Source organism: Dipodomys merriami, unplaced genomic scaffold (genome assembly GCF_024711535.1).
Source record: "Dipodomys merriami isolate MVZ:Mamm:240054 unplaced genomic scaffold, mDipMer1.0.p SCAF_6, whole genome shotgun sequence".
Taxonomy (NCBI): domain Eukaryota; kingdom Metazoa; phylum Chordata; class Mammalia; order Rodentia; family Heteromyidae; genus Dipodomys; species Dipodomys merriami.
The window spans coordinates 54,435,414-54,458,210 of NW_027206179.1; the positions used below are offsets into that span (position 1 = coordinate 54,435,414).

The 22,797-nt window shown below is 40.0% G+C and overlaps 1 protein-coding gene across 5 annotated transcripts in view; it reads left to right on the forward strand.

Moving 5' to 3' along the window:
- LOC138814078 (phosphatidylinositol 3,4,5-trisphosphate 3-phosphatase TPTE2-like) overlaps positions 1-18,568 on the forward strand; it is a 42,855-nt gene extending 24,287 nt beyond the window's left edge. For all 5 annotated transcript variants that reach the window (XM_070002899.1, XM_070002901.1, XM_070002900.1 and 2 more), the window contains 6 exons: positions 544-624; positions 6,396-6,501; positions 9,510-9,598; positions 12,672-12,764; positions 16,162-16,232; positions 18,423-18,568. In XM_070002899.1, coding sequence (XP_069859000.1) covers positions 544-624; positions 6,396-6,501; positions 9,510-9,598; positions 12,672-12,764; positions 16,162-16,232; positions 18,423-18,522 — 540 coding nt within the window. In that variant the 3' untranslated portion in view covers positions 18,523-18,568. The remainder of the gene's footprint in view (positions 1-543; positions 625-6,395; positions 6,502-9,509; positions 9,599-12,671; positions 12,765-16,161; positions 16,233-18,422) is intronic.
- The last annotated feature ends 4,229 nt before the right edge of the window (positions 18,569-22,797 follow it).

Genomic DNA, 22,797 nt, shown 5'->3' on the forward strand with positions numbered 1-22,797 from the left:
GGAGCAAGGGCCTGAGATAAGAAAAAAGAAAATGAGTGCTCTAGGACAATGCTTTCCAAACTGTAGCCAGTGAGTTATAAAATCAACTTACTAGATTGTGACCCACATTTTTAATAGGAATGAATGGAGCAGCATAGAAAATATGAAAAGGGAATTATTGGGTTTCTTTGGCTTATTTGTGGTGTGTATGTGTGTGTGTGTGTGTGTGTGTGTGTGTGTGTGTGTGTGTGTGTGTGTCCTAGGTTTAGTACTGTGGATCATAGTTCCAAAAACACGATGTCTGCCCAATGCTGCAGGCTGTGTTCCCCATGGCTGCTGTACTGCAGGTCACTTGGTTGTCTTTTGACTTTTCTTCTCATTTGTAACATGGAAGGTAAGAAGAAGTGTTGGATCAGGTGATTTCTAATGGCATTCCAGCTCTAAAGTCCCATGTCTGTGAGCCTTAAACAAGACAAGTGGTTTTGTTCGTCTTGTTTTGAGTAGCTCTGCCCAAAGACTGCTGATGTGAAGGTAAACTGTGGTTGTATTTTCCCTTTTCTGTAGGAAACTATTGATCCATCTGGAGAACAAAGATTTGATATGACTTACAGGAATGTCTTTCAAAAGATTGCAATTCCATCACAAGTAAGTGTTCTCTTTTGAAAGGGGGTTTTTTGTTTGGTTTTGTTTTTGTGGGAAGTGGTTAGTTGCACCATTAATTTGGTTGCATTTGAAACCCTTCTCTAACACTCAGGTGGCAGCACTTGTGCCTTGTAGCAGTTTCCTGATCCCTTCCAACTCCCAAACCCTTGACTCTGGGCTGCCTGGGTTGGCTTCTCCCGAGAGAATCCCACTTTCCATTTGACATCTCCTCTCCCTAGCAGGAAGGCCAATGCCTAAGGTTTTCCTGGCTCCTGGAGATTCTCTCAAATTGACTGGCTGTTGATTTCTCTGGAAAGAGGAATTGCTCTTTCACAAACTGCTGCTAAGACAATGAGCAACCCTCCTCCCCCCCTATCAAAGTTGTAAAGTTCATTTTCAACATACGACTTGTACGTCTCATTGTTGCAGTGGGTCCACCTGTATCCCTATTTAAAGGATTTGTTTTTTCCCTTCCCCTCCACAAATTATAACAACATCAAATACAATGAAAGCAGGGGTTATACCATGGGGGAGGGACATACAAAGCAACAAAGAAATAATCTTATAAATGTGTTAGAAACAATCGCATGAAAGAAAAAACATTTGAATACATATCTTAGGGTCCATTTCCCTAACATCAACTTAACTGACCTTTTCTGCATGACTCAGACATATACTAGTTATTGCAAATAAGGGAAACCATGGGACCTATGTTTCTTTGGGCCTGGCTTACTTCACTTAATATAATTTTTTCCAAGTCTTTCCATTTCCTAACAAATGGGGCAATGTCATTCTTTCTGATGGAGGTATAGAATTCCACTGTGTATATATACCACATTTTCTTTTTTTTCTTTTTTTTTGGGGGGGTCTGTTCGTGGGGCCTGAACTCTGGGCCTGGGCACTGTCCCTCAGCTCTTCAGCTCAAGGCTAGCATTCTACAACTTGAGCCACAACACCACTTCCGGCTTTTTTCTTTTTGCTTATGTGGTGCTGAGGAATCGAACCCAGGGCCTCATGCATGCAAGGCAAGCGCTCTACCATTGAGCCACCTTCCCAGCATTTTCTTGATCCATTCATCTACTGAGAGGCATCTGGGTTGGTTCCATATCTTAGCTATGGTTAAAAAAAAAAAAAAAAGGCTGCAATAAACATAGTCGTGCTGGTAGCTTTAGTGTGGTCTTGTTTGTGAACATTTGGGTAAATGCCCAAAAGTTGGATTGCTGGGTCATAGGGGAGCTCTATGTGGAGTCCTTTGAGGAACCTCCATACTACTTTCCAAAGTGGTTGAACAAGTTTACACTCCCACCAGCAATGCAGTAAGGTTCCCTTCTATCCACATCCCCTCCAGCATCTGTTGTTTAGAGTTCTTGATTATAGCCATTCTAACTGGTGGTATCTCAATGTTTGAGGGAGAGTTTTACTTCATCTTTCCCTATTTGGATCCCTTTTATGTTTGCATCTTGTCTTATTGCTGTAGCTAGCCATTCTAATACTAGATTGAAGAGAAGTGAAGAGAGTGGACATCCTTGTCTCGTTCCTGAGGTAGAGGAAATGGCTTTAGTTTTTCACCATTAAGTATAATGCTGGCTGTAGGTTTGTCATATACAGCTTTTATTGTATTGAAGAATGTTCCATGGATTCCTAATTTTTCCAGGACCTCATCATAAAGGGGTGTTGGATCTTGTCAAATGCTTTTTCTGCATCTATTGAGATAACCATGTGGTTCTTATCCTTGCTCCTGTTGATGTAATGAATTATATTGATTTGTGTATATTGACCAGCTTTACATCCCTGAAATGAATCCTGTTTGATCGTGGTCTATGATTTTTTTGGATGAATTGTTGAAGTTGATTGACCAGAATTTTGTTGAGAAGTTTTGCATCTATGTTCATCAAAGAAATGGGTCTATAGTTCTCTTTCTTTGATGAGTCTGCCTGGTTTTGGGATGAGGGTTATGATGGCTTCATAGAATGAGTTTGGTAGTCAACTTTTTCTTTCAACTTCATTGAAGTGTTGGAGGAGTATTGGTGTAAGCTCTGCTTTGAAGGCCTTGTAGAATTCCACTGTAAATCATCTGGTCCTGGGCTTTTCTTAGATGGGAGGTCTCTTATTGCTGTTTCTATTTCAATGCTTGATATGGGCCTGTTAAGATAGTTTAACTCATCTTGGTTTAGTTTTGGCATGTCAGTATTTGCTAGGAAAAGGTCCATTTCTGCCAAGTTCTCAAACATACTAGCGTAAAGTTTTGAGAAGTATTCCCTTATAATGTTCTGAATCTTGGTTGTTTCTGTGGTGATGTTTCCATTCTCATCTCTGAGTTTATTTATTTGGGTGTGTTCTCTTCTTTTTCTGATAAGATTTGCTAAGGGTCTGTCAATTTTGTTAATTTTTTCAAAGAACCAACTCTTTGTTTTGTTGATTCTTTCTATGTTTTTTTTGGATTCTAATTCATTTAATTCTGATTTAATTTTAATTATTTCTTTCCTTCTACTGGATTGGGGTTTATCTTGCTGCTCTTTTTCAAGGAGGCTCAGATGTCTCATTAAATTGTTGATTACAGATCTCTCCAATTTGTTGATGTAGGAACTCAGAGCTATCAACTTGCCCCTGAGTACTGCCTTTGCTGTATCCTAGAGGAGCTGGTAATTTGTGTGTTCATTTTTGTTAAATATCATGAACATTTGAATTTCCTTTCTAATCTCTTCCATGATCCACTGGTGATTCAGCAGTGTGTTGTTAAGCCTCCATGTGTTACAGGATTTTTTTTGGTGGCTTTTGGTGTTGAGTTCTAATTTTATTCCCTTGTGGTCTGTGAGAATGCAAGATACAACTTCAATGTTTCTGAATTTGGACAAGTTTGCTGTGTGGCCTAAAACACACATGAGTCTTTTAAGAGCACATTTCATATCCAAACCCAAGCATACAAAGATGGAATCATCTAGTATATTCCTCAGTCTTCATCTCAACCCATACATAATCATTCTTTCCCTCCCCACTCCCCTCAAACCCTGGATGCCCTTTCCTACTCTTTCTTTCCTAAGCCAGGATTGCTTTGAAAGGAATTCCAGTCATCAGATTCTTCTATCTCATTAGTATTTTGGGATGACACCCAACATGTGCACTCTTAAAAAAAAAGAAAGAAAGAAAGAAAAAGAAAAAGAAGAACATCTATCCAAGCCCTGGGAGCTCACATCTGTAATCATAGATAGTCAGAAGGCTGAGACCAGAGGATTGGGGTTTGAAGCCAGACAGGGCAAGTCTGTGAGACTCTTATCTCCAATTAAGCACCAAACATCTGGGATTGGAACTGTGACTCAATTGGTAGAGCACTAGCCTTGAGCAAAAAGAAAACAAAACAACTGCTGGTTGCCAGTGGCAGTAATCCTAGCTACTCAGGAGGGTAAGACTTGAGGATTACATATAAGAGCCAGCCCAGGCAGGAAATTCTGTGACACTTTTATCTCCAATTAAACACCAAAAACCAATATGTGGAGCTGTGTATCAAATGGTACTATTGACCACAAGAGCTCAAAGACAGTTCCCGGGGCCAGCATTACCCCCCACCAAAAAACTCCACCAAAAATCCCCACCTGATATTATTGACTATACCCCAAAATATTATATTTCAATAATATTAGTTTCTAATTAGTGTGTAATTTCCCATAATTGTCTAAAATCTCCTTTTACTTTAGTTCTTTTCAATCAAGTACTAAAGACTATATATTTCAGTCATTACCACAACTCTTCAGTTAAAGTTCATTGGTTTCTCACTTCTTTTCTTATTTCTCATAATTTTTACTGAAGAAACCAAAGTGTTTATCTCAGAGAGTTTATATTCCAAATTTGGGTAGATCATCTAAGGGCTTCCTATTCCTTATCTTGCTTAATCTTGTCAACAACTCTGAATGGGCACTTTGTGTAAATCGGGAAGTTGAAGTTTAGAGAAATTAATGTTTTGAAACAAGCACCCAAATCCAGATGTGTTGGCATCCCAGCCCATCACTTCCTATGCATGCAGTGCCTTGTCTGTGTTTCTCTTCAGACTGTGTGGCAGCCAGTGGGGGATTCCTAGCTGTGGACGTGGCTGTGAAAGCCAAGTTTTCTTTCAGAGAAATACTGGAGTTGAAGAGCAGCTCGGCCTTATAGCACAAGACTGTATAACTACTGGTCTCCAGATTGAACAGCTTTATCCACAGATAGGTTTTCCCTTTGTCCACTGTTTGTCACCACACCCACACCCACACACAAATTAGGTACTCGTAGAAGGCTAAACATAACACATGAACTTAGCAAAGTCCATTTCTAATCATGCCATTTCCATGCTCACATCCACAATGCCTTCCTGCTGTAACCAACTAAATGCTCTAAGCTGAACCCCTGAGGTCTTCTACAATGTGATGTTTCCAGTCCTTTCTCCCACTCTGCGCATTTATACATCCTATACTTGACCACATTTAAGAGGTTTGCTGTTTCCCAGCATGTCAACACTTCATACTCCCCAAGTCTTTGTTCACATGGGCCCCTCCCCAGCCCGAAGTAGTGTCCCACCATTTCAGACCTTACAGCCCTTTGAGGGTTTGTTAGGAACTATGACATTTATTCTGTGGCTATTTCAAGTGCAATGTATGAGGATGTGGTGGCAGGAGCCAAGGGGGATGTTCCCTGGGTCTCCTGTGGAGGTCTGCAGACATCTCCCCTTCCTCACTCCTGCAGTCTTGCGGTTTCCCTGACTTCAGTCCATACCTGGCATACCATGGATGATGACAGCTCTGCTGATTTGTTGGGAAAACAAGGCAGGGCAGAGAGGCTGCAGGACCCAGTCACCTCTGCTAGGTCCTTCTTACACACTGCCACATTCTGCCCTTCTTTGTGGCCCTTCCTCTTGCCACCTGAGACTTAAGAACTTTCAGGTGCCTTCCTCACTACTGCCCTTCCCTTTTTGCCCATACTGGACTTGAACTCAAGGACCTGGTGCTCAGTAGGCTTTCCCTGCTTAAAACTGACACTCTACCAGTTGAGCCAAACCTCTAGCCCAACTTTTTGCTGATTCATTGGAGATAGATTCTCCAGACTTTTCAGTCCCACTGGCTCAGCCTCTGCCTCAGCCTCCTGAGTAGCTAGGATTACAGATATGGGCCACAGGTACCCAGCACACTGCTTGTACTAATTGGAGATGTGATAGTTAATGTTGTCAGCCCTTCCCATTTGGCTCAGTGCCAGAACTCTTCAGTTCTTCAGAGAGAGGTCCCAGGAAAGCCCCTGTGAGCAACTTTCCCTAGAGAAGGAATGTGAGACTTAGAGAATTCCAGGGTTTCCTTACAAAAACAAATTTGGGAAAAGGGCAGATGAAGAAACTCTAGCTCTTAGAGACAGCCAGAAATGACATATAATTATCTACTGCACCTAGTGGAGGTCTCTTTCTCCCCTGATGAAGAACCATCCATTAAACCACAGTCCTTCCTTTAACTCATTACAGCAGCTTCTGCCATAGCAGTATTAGCCCCTGAGTTGTCCTTAGTTGTCATTAGCAAGCCATAGGCAGGACTTACTTCTTCCATGTTCCTCCCTGCAGGTCTGAGGTCAGTGCTTTTTCCCATGGTAGATAATTAGTCATGAGGTAAATACATAAGAATATTAAAGAATAGTAATTATATAATGGAACACAATAAACGTTTGCTTAATTTCTTCCTGCTCTTAAGCTGAAAAAGAGAGATTAGGATACTGACTCTAAACTTTGCATTCTCACTAAAATTGGGACTTCTGTTGCTTTACAGCATCGTTATGTGGAATATTTCAAAATTGTAAAAAATGTGTTTCACGGGAATTTACCACCAAAGAGAAAGATTAAAATTGAAAGAATTGTAGTCCATTCGCTTTACGGTAAGTGCTTTGGAATTGAAGGATGGGACCTGAGGACGAGTGCTCCCATTCTTTGAGAGGGTTTTGCTCGCGGTTATGTATATAGATCATCATAACTCCTAGCTGTCTTAAGTTTCCCCACACATGAACTCCTCTCTGGAGCTACCCACTGGGCAGGCGATTCATAGCCATGATAGCAAGTCTTAGATGTCTCTGTCTTCCTTTGCCCATCTCTACTTGAGGGGAGAGCTCCCTCCTCTTGCCTTCTGTTCTCATGGCTACCAATCTCAGCTCAGGGTAGGCCTTTCAGGGTTGGAGCCTTTAGAGGTGAACCATGAACCATTGACACTGCTTCTTTCCCAGACCCATTTCTCCTTCATGCTCCTCTCAGCAGCAGTGTCCCTGTATCACTTTCTCATCTAGTCCTTTTTTCCTCATCTCACCAATCTTTCTTTTCCCTCTTCCCTCCTCCTCTAAGCATCACATCCCCAGCACCTGCCTTAAATACCTGATCACAAATGCTTTAGTTACTGCCAAACAACCAAGCATCCTGACCAGGGCAGGCCTTTGCCAGTATTCAGCATGGGTAGTCAGCAAAAGAGAGAAGTAGCAAACAAAAAAAAAAAATGAAGCTGGGTGTTGGTAAGGCTCACACCTAAAATGCTAGCTACTCTTGAGGATGTGCTCTAGAGAATCAGTTTGAAGCCAGCCCAGGCAGAGACTCACAGAGTCTCCATCTGCAACATAACCAGAGAATATAGGGTTGGAGTTCAAACTATTGTGCCAGGAAAGAAAAAAGCTGAACACAGTTTTGAAACATAGAAATAGGTATTTCAGGGACTGGGAAGGTGGCTCAGTAGTAGAGCACTTGCCTTGCATGCATGAGGCCCTGGGTTCGATTCCTCAGCACCACATAAGCAAAAAGAAAAAAGCCGCAAGTGGCACTGTGGCTCAAGTGGTCGAGCGCTAGCCTTGAGCTGAAGAGCTGAGGGACAGCACCCAGGCCCAGAGTTCAGGCCCCAGGACTGGACCAAAAAAAAAAAAAAAGAAAGAAAGAAAAAAAAAAAGGAAATAGGTATTACAGAGAAGCTTCCTAAAAGGCAGCTCAACCCTCCCCCCCGCCCCCCCCCCCCGGCCACACACACACATGAATCTCCATGAAGATGGAAGGGTAGGAGAAAGTCATGTTTTACCAGAGTCCCTTATCTACTACCAAGATGCTGCCTACTTCCAAAGAAATGAGACTGTCTGTGTTAGGCTTCTTATCCTTGCTGGGATGATAGGCACATATGATCATGTCCACAGTTTTCCCTCTGGGCTAGCTCATACTGTGGTCCTCTCAATCTCAACCTCCCAAGCAGCCAGGACTATAGGCATAAGCTGCCAGTACCTAGCTACTCTAGTTGTTTTTGAGGTAGGGTCCTGCTTTTTGCCAAACTGGCCTAGAAAACTGGTAAGAGAGGTTATTTCTTTGGGGCAGAAGATCTACACAGGTAGAAGAAAAAGAGTGAGACAAAAAAATTTCACTTTATTTTTCTTTCTTATTTTTAAATGATGAAATACATTTATATGACTTGAAGTTGTTTAAATGTGAGAAAAATCAAGGGCTTAAGCCAACAAAAGTTCTCATCATGTAATAGGAATTTTAGTTCTACTTTTAATTAACTGTCAGTAGGCATCAGTAGAGCGAAGCTGTGCAACTGGAATGGCACAGAGGGAAGTGCAGCACGAAGCCGTGCTTCCTTATCAGAATTATTCTCATAGTGGTGGATAAACAGAACTAACAGAAATCAAAGGAAAACAAAACAAGAAGAGTGATCAAGCATGGTTCAGTGACTTTTTTGTTATGGTAAAATAGGCAAGGTGAAAGGAAAGCAGTTAATTATGGGCTCTGAAACCAGGTCTTTGAGGAAATGCTAAGGGCAGTGGGGCCATTTGAAGGGAGAAAAAGGCATAGGTCACACACTGATGGCTCACGCTGGTCATCTTAGTTACCTAGGAGGCCGAGATCTGAGGATTGTGGTTCGAAGCCTTCAAAGTCCTTGAGACCCTTATCCACAATTAACCAGCAAACAGTCAGAAGTGAAAGTGTGGCTCAAGTGATATTTAGTGCCAGCTTTGAGTCAAAAAGCCAAGAGAAAGCATAAGGCCCTGAACTTAAGCCCATTTAAGTAAGTCAGGTCTACAAACAATGCAAGCATATTTTCTCTTATTCATAAATAGACAAGTTATATGCAAGTACAGACAAACATATTAACTGATGTAAGGCATTTTTGTGGGAGAATTCAAATGGCATAATTTCTTAGAAAAACAAATTCACAGTCCAACAGGATGAATACCAGGAAACTGGTACTTGGAAAGTATGAAGGAGGAAGGCAGACAAATGAAAAGAGGTGGAGCAGAGGAGTGTCATCATAATACTTATGACATATCCTGTGAAACTAGGAAAATTGAAGGGAGGGTGGCTTGGGAAGGATGGGGAGAATGATGAAAAGGGTGCATCTTCCATGAAGATGCATTGCACTGGTTAAATGGTACAATGACTTAAAGATAATAAAATATGATTTAAAAAAGAAAGAATAGGGCATTAGACCATTTGCCTGAAATGTACAAACAAGAATGTTTGGGTATGGCTATCCTATATTTTCATAGAGATTGATTTAGGAATTGAATTTAAAGTAGGGCAAGAGGAATTTAGACTGTTATCATTGAAGTCTAAAGAAAGCATCGCATTAGCAAGAAGCTTTGGTCACCATTTGTTTTCTTTTTTTCTGGAAAGATGAAGCTGTAAGAATTAGTCTTGAAGAAGCTAAATGTATTACATATAGGTTTGTTCTCTTGCTCTCTGATCTTATAAACTCTGCTTTAGGCGACAGAAGCTGGTTTTCAAGGACAAAATCCATGCAGAATGAAATGATGAAATATTGCGATTGTTAGCTGGCACTGTTTTCTCTTTTTAGTCTCTCATGATAACTGGCAAGACATTTTGCTCTGTGCTCTAACATATGTGTCTTTTTACTTTTATTGAGGGGTCGGACGAGGAGATGCAACAGATCTAAAAATAGACATCATAATGCAGTGTAAGACTGTGTTTACTTGCACATCAGAAACCTGCATGGTGAGTAAAAGCATTTGAAGTGAGACTTCTGGTACTTGTTTCTAGTTCACAGTCCAGCTGGCATGTTGCCCTCCCCAAACCATCACTCACCACACAGGCGTGTGTTGCCCTCTGGTGGCCAGCGTGGTGCTTGCTTAGTTCACATGCAAATCAAAGCTAGGTTCCAAAGAGTCCTTGTAAGACATTTCCCCAAGTATGCTACAGTTCACTGTTCCTTTGTGTTCACTTGCCCACACATGCTAAGAATGTTCCCAGGAATCAATGGAGGTTTCAAATTTCCATATCTGGTCAGTATTTGCTATATTATTTTCATCTTGGTCTTGTTTTTTGGTCATCTGTTGTATAACACTGATCTTGGAGTTTAGTGTTCTTGACCAAGATCACCTTGGCACTTGTGAAGTGTAGAATTCAGGAAATGTGGAATTGGCACTGAAGCTGTCCACTCCACAGTGCCCTCAGTGACACTAACTCAGATGTTCCATGGGGAGCAGCTGTAAGGGGAGACAATATTGAACTGTAATAAAGAAATGCTGAAGACTGTAGACCTTTTCTGGAAAAGAAAATAAGCAAGTTGCCTTTATGATCAAAAGTAAACTTTTAAAATTCCTTCCCAGGTTCTTAGAAGTTACACACACACACACACACACACACACACACACACACACACACACACACACACACACACACACACACACAATTCCTTCCCAGGTTCTTAGAAGTTACACACACACACGCACGCACGCACACATACACACACACACACACAATCCAAGCCTCCTGAGTAGCTAGGATTACAGGCATGGGCCTTTGGTGCCCAGCTTCATAGATACTTTTTAAAATTTTTATTCCTTTGTGTTTGGATTCACTTTGCTGAGAGCATTCACCCAAACCCCATCCTTGATTTTTTTGTTCTTATCTATGAGAAGACTCTGGTTTGGGTCACGTTCACCATTGCCCTTCTGTAAAGTAGCATGGGTTCTTTCAGTGAGTGAACAGATATTCAGGAGCCCTTGCTGTGTGGACAATGTCAGAGCTGCCACATGGGCATTTCCCACACCCACTGTCTAAACACATTTAATCAATCCTGATTTATCAAATAAGCTTTTCCTATGCTGCTTAAATGCAACCAGTGTTCTCCAAGTCAGACTTTACCATTTGAAATTGTTTTTAATTCTTTTTTGTCTTAGCCTCTAAATCACATTAATCACCAGCTCCTATGGAAGATGCTTTGAAGTTTCACTTCACTTTTCATGTTCCCACTACTGCTACCTAGTCCAGGACCTTATTTGCTCATTTCTAGATTTGTACAATAGTCTGCTTCCTTTGTATTTCTCTGTATAAAATTCAACATATGGATGTGTGCAGAATGTACCCTGAAATAGTGCTCTCATTGTGAGCAGAAGACACAGTGTGCCTGGCCAGAGCCAGTACCCATCTTTGGCTCAAATTCTTATCTATAAAATAGACCACTTCTCAAGTGTTGTGAGATTAAGGTAATACATCTGAAGTTACTCTATAAACTGTAAATTACTAAATCAGTGTTACAGGTGATAATTATCCAACCACATTGTTACATAGGACATGCCCCCAGCGATTCTTAGCAACATTTTCATTCTTGTTTTCCTGGCTCTTAAGATCTCAAGACACAACAACCCTAGCAAAGCTGAGCTATTCCCATCAATAACTTGACCTAGAGACTCCCAATAAAGGAGGACGTGTCACCTCCCTGGCTCTAGGAACACAAGTCTAATTTCTATTCATGTTTCTGCAGGTCTCTCACACCTGTACTACTCCAATGACCAACTCAAGTTCTACTTCCTTGGGGAAGTTTTCCTATTCAACCTCTCTACTAGAAACTCCCCACTCCAAACACACACTACATAATTGGACACTCAATCTTGTTTGTGCAACTTGAAAATAATATATTATTGTCCTATTGTTCTTTATATAAAAATTCCTGAAGTCATTGAAAAAAATGTGAGGGTTTTTTTTCTTTTGCCCGTGATGCCTATCATTCCTCATTATAGTATGAAGGTGAATCAATACCAAAGAAATACTTAGACTCATTTCAAAGTTGTTAATCCCCCAAACTAGAACTATTTTTTATCGCTCCATTCACTGGAATAGGGCATCGATCTCACCAGCAACATAAGATTTTTTGACAAACATAATTAGTTATTCATTGCTTTTTGAATGCCAATGTAAACTTTAAAATTGAGTTTTATAATGCATTTTAAAGAAAAAAAATCAGATGATTCACATTGAACTGTAGTGTTTATTGGTTTAAACTCCAGTAGAAAAACAATTACTTTGCTTCTCAACAGTGCCCTATTGTAACCCTCAAATATGTAGAGGTCATGTAAAGAATAGTAAATACAACTTCAGAAAACAATACTATATTGTCCCATGGCATTTGTAGGGGACTGATTCCAGAACACCTTCCATAGATGCTCAAGTCCATATATAAAATAGCAGTTATTAACACATCCTGTGTACTTTAAAACATCTCTAGATTACTTACCATCCCTAAACAAACATGAGTATTACATAACAGCTGTTTACTGTATTCTGTAGGGAATAATGCTAAGAAAATTAATATACATGTTCAGTACAAGCACAATATTTTGTATATACTTAATCTGCAATTCCTTGAATCCACTGATTAAAAGAACTCAGGAAACAAGGAATACTATTCTAATTTGGTAAAGAGAAATTACTAAGTTACTGGAATTAAAATAATAAAACAGAGGCATAAAGTGTTCCCTTTTAACTAGACACTGTTTACCATTATCCAACAAGTGTTTGGAATAACACTTATATATGTATTGACTATACAACAGCAATGTATTTTAAAGATATTCAAAGAATTTGCAACTTATGGGAGCTTTGAAAACCAGAATTTATTAGTCCATGAAAATAATATAATAAAAAGTTTCCTACCTTCTTATAAAACAAAATAGTACTATTATATATGAAATGACTGGGCTATGAAACTGGATGCCTAGGTGCAGGAAAATGAATACTTACCACCAGCTACATTCATAGTTCCTAATTCCATGTGTTTATTTCACAGTTATTGCATGATCTCAAAAGGAATATGGCCATATTTCTTCTGTCAGATTGCCCAGAATTGTGTGATGATATAAAAATCAAGTTTTTTTCACCTGTGAGTAATCAAGAACCCTGTGTGATTGCTCTTGTCTACCCTGTATGATTGCTCTTGTCTTTTGACTGATTTGGGGTCAAGATTTCCTTTGCTGCAGTTCCCAGCAAGAGAAAGGCTAGATAGCAATTCATGTCCAGGGAAAGGGAGGAAAACACTTATCAAAACTATCACAAATTTTTACACATTCAAAATGTTTTGGCTTACTTGTTCCCCTAAATTCTATGCAATTTACATATGTTAGTTTTCAAGTAAGAAAACTAATAAAACAAGGATGCTAAAAAGGTTTATTTTACACTGTTGAGCAGTATTGACAATTTTGAATCTTCTAAACACATTGCCATCAATGTGTTTACACATTTTCAATAACTGAGGAGATTTTACTTTCCTCTGAGTTGATACAAGCTATAATTATCTATTAACTTAGGATCATTACTGTTACAGTCATGAATGTATAATTTCTATTGATCAGTTGTACAGTGAATTTCAGTGGCTCAGTAGTTGTATTTTTCTATTAACTCATCCATCACCACTACCAACAAGAAACTTTAATTTCATTCTCTGTGCCTTCCTTCATCACCTGCTTACTCACTGCTGAAGAAGTATCTATGAGCTATTGAGATGGTTAATGTTGAAGCAAATGACCTGGGCAATCGTTATATTGGAAGTTTGCCCTTGAATAACGGATCTACTCTTGAATTCTTGCTCAGCAAGTGGTCTGTAAGCAGAAACAGTGGTTTCTGAACTGGCTCCAGGGACCTTGGTATTAGCTGCTTTTAGTGATGATTATCAAGAATCTAGAGTGAAGGTATATTTTTTTTAATTCAGGAAATTCTTTGCTTACCAGTTTTCATTTGGGGGCAGTACTGGGGTTTGAAGTCAGGGCCTCATGTTTTGTTTGGTTTGCTTGCTTGTCTGGATCTCTACCAATTGAGCTACACCTCCAGTCCTGATTTTTGCTGGTCATTTTGGAAATGGAATCTGACTTTTCTGCCCAAGCTGTTTTTGGTCCTCCAGAGCTCAGCCTCCTGAGTAGCTCTAGTCATCACCAATATGGGTTGATAATTATTCAAAATAGATATGTTATATTTCTTAAAGCTTGGTCTCAAGGACCATCTCTGGGGAGCGACTGTAAATTCTAGCTTTCCTCTGATGGGGCTCCAAGTGAGATGACTGTGGATGCCATACAGTGTATCTTTCACAGGATGATTGTTTACCCTGACATGCAGCCTAATGCCTCAGTGCCCCACTGGTGACAGGTGTCCTTCTCAGAGGAAACCTGTTTTTACTGGCAGATGCCTGGAGGCTCTTGTCTGACTTGTTATTTTTAGTTTCTTCCTACCAACGTAGATACTGCAGGAAAGCCCTGAGAGCAGACACAGGCTTGTGCACGCTGCTCAGATCAGGTACCAACCAGGCAGCACAACAAAACACAGAGATTAAGAGAAGCAGGTTATAACAGAGAGAGGCGAGGGCAGCACCAGCCTCAGCTAGTGGAAAGAGGGGAGTCATTTAGGAGAAACTGATGCCCAACCAGTGTCACAGACACAGGGAGACCTGAGGAGCAAGTAGCCTTTGCGCTGGGCCCAGGGTGTTACCTGAGCAGGTTTCCCATGGGGGGCTCCATTGTGGTCCCAGGAGTTGTGCTGTAACCCAGGTAGTCACAGTGACTTACCTACACAGGTCCCCTGGAACATGGGGTGCATGGGGTAAGGGGATGGTATCTGCTGTCACATAGGAAGAGGGGTGCATGAAACAGATACCTAGATCAGGCCACTGAGGAACTGGGAAGGGACAGAGACTGGAAACTGGAGTGGCTGTGCCCTGCTCCTGTTATGCCAGTCTAATGTACACTCAAAATGAATGCAGAGGCTACCGCAATGAGTAAGAACTCATCACCGTATGTTTGGGTGCAAAGAGGCTAGGTCTTTAGTTAATTTAGTTGATTTAGTTGCAAATAAGATCAAAAGATCAGTATCTATATTTATCATGGACTAAACATTTTTCAAGTGGAATTGATGTCATATAGTAATTCTATGTTTTGGGCTTTTTTGTTTTTTTGTTTTTGTTTTCATTTTTTGATGGTCATGCGTTTGAACTCTAGGCCTGGGCACTGTCCCTCTGCTCTTCAGCTCAAGTCTAGCACTCTACCATTTGAGCCACAGCACCACTTCCCATTTTCTGAGTGGTTTATTGGACATAAGAGTCTCACGGACTTTGCTGCCTGGGTTGGCTTTGAACAGCAGATCTCAGCCTCCTGAGTAGCTAGCATTACAGGTGTGAGCCACCGACTTCTAGCTAATTCCCAGCTAATTAATTAATTAATTTAAATTAATTAATTTAATTAATTTAAATTCTTTGTTTTAATGTAAATTACCAAATCCTTTTCCACCGTGGCTTCACCATTTTACATTTGCACCAACAAGGCCTGAGGGACTCTGGTGGACTGTGGTTTGCTGATTTCTGATGGCGATCCTACTGGATGTGACATCAGGACTCAGTCTTCATGTGTGCTTTGTGCTTGTAGGCCTTTTCGATACATTCTCTGGAGAAATGTTTGTTTTATCTGCTTTTTTCAGGTTTTTGTTTTTGTTTTTGTTTTTGTTTGTCCGGTAGTGGGGCTTGAACTCTGGGCCTGGGCGCTGTCCCTCAGCTCTTCAGCTCAAGGCTAGCATTCTACCACTCGAGCCACAGAGCCACTTCCGGCTTTTTTCTTTTTGCTTATGTGGTGCTGAGGAATCGAACCCAGGGCCTCAGGCATGCAGGCAAGCGCTCTACCACTGAGCCACCTTCCCAGCCCAGGCTTTTGTTTCTTAATTGAAAGAGGTCTTCTGGATACAACACCGTCATCAGATACATGATTTGCATATATTTTCCTTCATTCTGTGGCTTAGTTTTTCACTTTGTTGCTACGCTTTTTTGTTGGTGGTGGTGGTAGTCATGGAACTAGAACTCAGGGCCAGGGTCTATCCCTGAGCAATTGTGATCAAGTTAGTGCTCTACCACTTTGAGCCACAGTGCCACTTCTGGTTTTCTGGTGGTTTAATTGGAGATAAATGTCTCATAAACTTTCCTGCCCAGGCTGGCTTTGAACTCCAATCCTCAGACCTCAGCCTCGTGAGTAGCTAGGATTACAGGCATAAACCACCAGCACTTGGCTGCTAATGCTCTTTTATGAAATCCAATTTAACAGATTTTTCTATTTTACTGCACTAAGCTTGACCCTTTGCAGTTTAATTGAAACAGTGTTCTCCTAAAGTCCTTGAGTACTTTGTATAGAAGGCTGCAGCTGATAAATACATAAAGAAATAAGGGAGTAATTTTAATCTCTTGGGATCATTAGTTCTTGGTATCCATTTTATTATGAAAATAACCTTTTTCTTTAACCCTATGTTTTTAGAACCTGCCGAAATGGTACCAGCGCTGTGCTTTCTTTTTATGCTTCCACACCTCCTTGGTCAAGAATAATCGGTAAGGATATGATGTAATCCAATAGAAACAGCTTCATCTTCCATGTCTGTGTATAAACTACAGTGGCAGGTCTTTTTGCCCACTGTCCTAAGTACATTTACCACAAATACAAAGAACCCCTTGAGCAACCATTTCAAAACCCCAGTCATGGGATGGTGTGTAAGTTAAAATGCAGTTACTCAGATCTTAGTAATGACCAGTTCCTCCCAGGGAAGTTATATTTGCTCAGTTCCTGGAATATGGCTGGTCCTGAGGGGGTGTGGATGTACTGTGGTAATACTGAAGGAAGGTGTGATCCATCCAGGGAGGCTTTAGCTGACCTCAAACTTACATTGGCCCATTTACATCTAGGACAGAAATGGCAAGGCCCGATAAGTATTAATTAGTCTGAAAACCATTAATTTTATAGACTCCCATTTTAAAAAGTTTTTCTAAGAACTGAGCTTCTAAAAACAAGTTCATTGTTCTTAAGAACCTACTACCATATCTAGAAACACATTCCTGATCCTACAAGTTCTCCACTTTTTAGGAGTATTTTTCCTGAGGGTGAAAACTACTCAAGACCAGAGTTGAAGAGATTGTCTTTGTGTCATTGTGTGCGTGCGTGTGTGTGTGTGTGTGTGTGTGTGTGTGTGTGTGTGTATTTGTTATATCCAATGTTAATCTTCTCTTCAAGTCTGAACTGAGCTTAATACCTCCAGTCTAGTAAGACAGCACCAAGAAAACACCAGTTCTACACACTTGTGATTCACACACAATTTGGTTTGGGAAAGAGTAAACTATTTAATGACAAAATGTTCACCAAGTTTTCTAGATGTATATAAACAAACTTTGACTCATGAGCAAAATTCTTAACAAAGGCATGGCTTGGGGCAAGGAGCCTTTACTCATTGCTCCTTCTCCAAGTGGTTGTTGTAAAGCACAGCTTTGTCCTTTATGTCATCAGGGTCACATGAGAGATGGTGGGGATGCTTTATCCTCATTTCATAGACATTTCTGTAGGAATTGGTATCGTTTCATGCCTTGCTTTTGTAAAGCTCCTTTAAGAGTTATGAGGTTGTTATTTAGACAAATACACAGCTTTGTCACTTGAGAGAGATATAGACAGAATTAGATCTAAAATACACTGGGATATGGTAAGTTATCAGGATTCTAGATACTTACACACAGTGAGACCAAAAGAAGATACTCCTAGGATAGAAATACAAAGACACAATGCCTACATGCCTCTTCATATTTATATAAAACTGTATGTGTGTGTGTGTGTGTGTGTGTGTGAGAGAGAGAGAGAGAGAGCGCTAGCACTTCAGGATATAGAAATAAGAGCTCTCTTTTTTAAAAAAATTAATTTTTGATGATTCTTTCTTGGTTTTGTATGGTGTATTCACATCTATACCTCAAGGAGGGAGTGGGAAGAGTATAGAACTTGAGGGATAAAGGGTGAAAAAGGGCAGCAGTGGAGCTCACTGGACACAGATGAAGGTGAATTATACAACTTGTGGGTGGAGAGAGAGGAAGGGACTGGGAGAGAATGAGGGAACAGAGACATTGTACCAAAAGGAAATGTAATCATTACCTGATTCCTGTAATTGTAATCCTTCTGTACATTACCTTTATAATAACAATAAAGTAAATTAATGTAAAAAAAAAACAAAAGAAATAAGAGATACAGACAGGCACTGGTGTCTCACTGGCCTCTGATCCTAGCTACATAGGAGGCTGAGATCTGAGGATCCCAGTTTGAAGCCAGCCCAGGCAGAAAAGTCTGTGAGACTCTTCAATTAGCCAGTGAAATAGCCTGATGTGATAGATTTAGCTTAGCAGAAAAGGCTAAGTGATATCACAAGACCCTTATTGACACAAAAGAAACAAAACAGTATTTTATTACTGAGTTTTGTTACATACCTAATATATTTATGGGTAATTTCTGCCAATTATAGACATTTTCATAGTTTGTTCAAACTGGATGTAACTAATTCCCTTGGAAGCATGTTGGGACCAATGTGTTTGCATCTGAAAATTAAGGTATCTATGTCACCTCCAAGAGGTGGAATTAGCCAAGTAAGGAAAGCAAATGGAGCTTACTTTCTGGTTGCAGGAACAAGTCTCTTTCTAAACAAGAGTGTTGTATTGTATGACTTTTCTGTTAGCCCTAAAATAAAAGGTAATGGCTTTTCTTCCTATCCTTAGGCTTTACCTAACACGTAATGAACTGGATAATCTTCAAAAACAAAGAATATGTAGGTTTTATCCCACTGATTTTGCTGTAGAGATCTACTTTGAAGAGTAGTTACATAAAATATTCTATTTTGTGTCATGTCAAAACCAGCTTTACAATGTCGGTGTGGGGGGGGGAGGGGGGTATAATTGGGTGGGGGGAGGGGGGAGGCGGGGAAGGGAGGTGAAGTGTAAACAAAGGAGGAGGCTGCAATGCTTGGTAAGAAATGTATGCATTATCCTGCCCATGTAATTGTAGCCCCTCTGTACAGTATGTTCTCAAATAAAATAAAATAAAATTTAAAAAAAATATATTCTATTTTGGCACACTATCTGAGGCACCACACCACCCATGTCTAAATTCATGATACTTTATATTTCTGTATATATTAACCAAAAACCCATTAAAAAAAAAATAAAAAAAATAAATTTTATATAAAAGTATCATTAATGATTTTGTTTTGTTTTGTTTTGGTGTGGTATGCTAGCATTAGGGCTTGATCTCTGCATCTTACTCCTGGCTGATGCTCTACCACTTGAACCATACTTCTACTTCCAGATTTCTGATGGTTAATTGGAATAAGAGGCTTGTGGATTTGTCTGCCCTGGATGGCATTGAACTCAATCATCTAGATCTTAGCCTCCTGAGTGGCTAGGATTATAGGTGTGAGTCAGCAAGGCCCAGCTTCACTGATGTCTTCTTGAAAGCATATACTTCACATAGTCTCCCTCTTGTATTTAATTTGAGAACACAGAATACAGAAGAGCAGTGGGGATCACATGAAAGAACTCTGACATAGCTTAAAGATATCTAAAAATTGTAATCCTACCAATACCTATGGACTCGCATGTTTTTACACAAGTGGTTTAACATTTGCCATTTCTGATATCAGAAAACAAATTGCTTGATTCACAAACTATTCCTATGTCAGACTGTCAGGAAAGTTTTAAAGCTAAAGGGGAGAGATGTTTTACAACTTACCCCTCACCTCAATACCACACATGACACAAGAGGCTTATATAACAAACCATCTTTGATTACAGACACACAGACGAGAGAGGACAAAAGGACTTTGAGAAACAATTATAAATCTCATTAACTTCTGCTTTTGTGTAACATCAAAAATGAATACTCTAGAGTTCTTAATTGAAAATTCACTACCTTTGCTCATAACCAACTTCACCTAAGCCTTGGTAACACTGAGAAGGGAAAGACATCTTTCCAAACACTGGCTAACCCCATGAACACACAGTCATCATTACTTTCTCGTTAGTACAGATTGGTACTTTAAGTACCTTACTTACTGCCACACTATTTTAAGGCCATGATTGCCTTCAAAAAGAATTCTATTTTAACATGACTGGAATGATGTCCTTACTTGAATGGTTTTGCTTTTATTAGCATTGCTTCACAGGGCCACCTTCTAAGAACCAAGTCACTAGGTGATTACAATCATTGTGCAAATATCAGGATATGTTTCCACAAATGGCCACAGCTATGGTGTCACTAGGCAATAAAATCTCACAGGACCACCATCATGCATGGTTTTTCACTGACAGAAACATCATGCAGGCAAGGCTGACTCAATTCTCAAGCCCCTACAATGCAGAAAACACACTCTACAAAGAATTCATAAAGATAAGGGAAGTATTTGGGGCAGACCATTCCAATTTAGCAACCTTATAATCAGCACATTGACCACTTGGAGCACAATGGTCAGAGAAGTCTGCCAATTGCCAATGTGGACTTTTGTAATGGAAATATGGATGCCAAAGTGACACAGACAGGAGCTCAGAGCCCTGTGGGATGGAAGATGGGCACGAACCAGCAGCCTGAAAATACATCAGGCAGCCTACATCTCTCTGTCCCTTGGTCTCCCCACCACCAATATCCAGAAAAAGGGTTCCAGCAGCCAGTAGAGCAACCACATAAAGGCTTTTCCTTCCTCGCCCTGAATCTGACTCCTCTAAAGGAGAATGCTCTCAAGACCCTTCCACTGTATTACTCCCTTTAATCCCAGTAACAGAATTGTGCTGTGGCTCAACATTTAAAATTCGAGCAGCAGTAATCCAGTCAGACAACGAGGCAAGCTTAAGCAACCAGGCAGTAGAATAGCTGGTTTAGTAAAGTCTTTTTCAATACTAGTGATAAGGGAAGCAATCTCTCATTTTTAAAAACCTTTTAGAAATAAGTTGAGGTTTCTCTCCATGTCAAGACTCATCCAAATTTCTGACAGTTACAAGTTGCCGCATTTTTTTTTCTGGTTTGCACACTTAAACAAAACTTTTGTTTGTTTGTGGATTGGCAGAAAGCCATGGAAATAGCCATACCACAAAGAGCACTGGGGAGGCTCAGGCTGACAGGTCTGGATTGGCTTTCTGCTGGAACTCCATAGAGCAATCAGAATAAGCAATGGACAATGGTCTGCTGTTCGTGGATCCTCTGCTTTACAAGATCTGCCAGGGCTTGGTTGGGTGGCTGGGCCGAAGGCCTGGACTTGGTCAGTGTTCCATATCTGTTGGTGCTTACCTACCCAGGCTGTGTGAAGCATGCAATGAGTAAAAAGGCACTTTAAGCACTAATGCCAGAGTGAAGGATTTTCCTGGTGGCCCTGCTGAAGTTTTTCCATGGCCTTGGTTTATGCCCTACCCAGCCCAGAGAGCCCCAGTGTTCTAGAAACATTGAGACGGGTCAAGTAGGATTGTAAAGTGGCAATACTTCCCAATGTGGGATCAACTGAAACATGAAACAATAAAAACATGATAGAACATGAGTTAAAATCCAAGAACATTCTAAATATGTAAGTATGATATATATTACATATATGTAGCATATATATAATATATACATCACATATCACATACCATATCATACATATATCATTATATATATACATATATCCATATTTATAAAGGCAGAATGAAAGAAATACCCCAGCCCTGCACAAACATACAGTAAAATGTTAAAAGAAGTAAAGCAATGTGGCACAGACATGAGATCCCAGCTACTAGGAGATATGCCAGACCTGGTCAACACAGGAAACTCTATCCAAAATATATCTAAGCACTAAAGAAATGAGGTTTTGTCTCAAAACTAAGAAACTTGCTAGAAGCAGTCCAACCACTGCTCAAAAACCAATACTGTCACAAGAAAGAGAAAAAAAGAAAAAGAGATGCAGATGTGTGATGGCCCTCAGGAGTTCCTTGAGCCTTTGACATTGTATCTAAATTTTTTCACTGAAAGATCTGTGATAACTTCCTTCTTTCCATTGAACAGAGTAAGAGAAGAACAGGTTAGGAGCAGTATGCTTTTTCTAGGCAGAATGCTGGTTACTCTTCATGACAACTTTGTATAAATGGAGTCAAAGAATAGAATTCTTTTTGAAGCAAGGAAGTAATATATAAAGAATAGTAGAGCTCCCGTATTCTCACAATAAAAAAAATTAAAAAAAAACAAAAGAATAGTAGAGCTCTAAACACAAAAGATCAAAGCACATGAGTTTGTTGTTTTTTTAACCAGTACTGGGGCTTGAATTCAGGGCCTGTCCATGAGCTTCTTTTCCTCAAGGCTACTATCTACCACTTGGCTATAGCACCATTTCCAGCTTAACATATGTCATAGGTTCAGATATATGGTTTTTTGAAGATAAGCGTCTCACTGACATTCCTACCCCAGCTAGCTTTGGACCATGATCCTCAGATCTCAGCTGCCTGAGTAGCTAGGATTATAGGTGTGAGCCACCAACACCTGATTATGAGTTCTTTATCCAGAGCTATGTCACGTCATCTTTTGAGGCTAGTGGCTTGTTATATGGAGCTCTGCTAGTTCTCAACTCAAACCCATCATCTATTGTTTAGAGCCTGAGTCAGGCCTGTAGTTTCTAAACTTGTGGGATGATGAGCTTCAGGAGCAGTTGCTGAAAAATAGTGTAGAATGGATTTGTACTTAATACAATTGAATTGGGGGGAAAAAAACACAAAAAGCTAGCATTGTTTTTGTTTAAATACCTAAAAAGAAAGACGGGGTGATTAAACTTTTTCCCAGACAAAGTAAGTCTATTATAAATCTATAAAACTGACATCTATTAAAAGTGATGCATAAACTTTCAAATAACTGATTTACATGAGAATAAAGTTTCTACAGTTTATAAGCTGCAGAGTATTTTGAACTAGAATACCGTGTGAAGTATTTCAAGTCCTGTGATGTCTGACCACATGCATAAATTCTATAGTGTGATTCCATGTAAATTTTCATCAGTATACAAAGAGCTGATGAAAAGTAAATAAAATGATTCCATGATATATAGATAGATAGATAGATAGATAGATAGATAGATAGATAGATAGA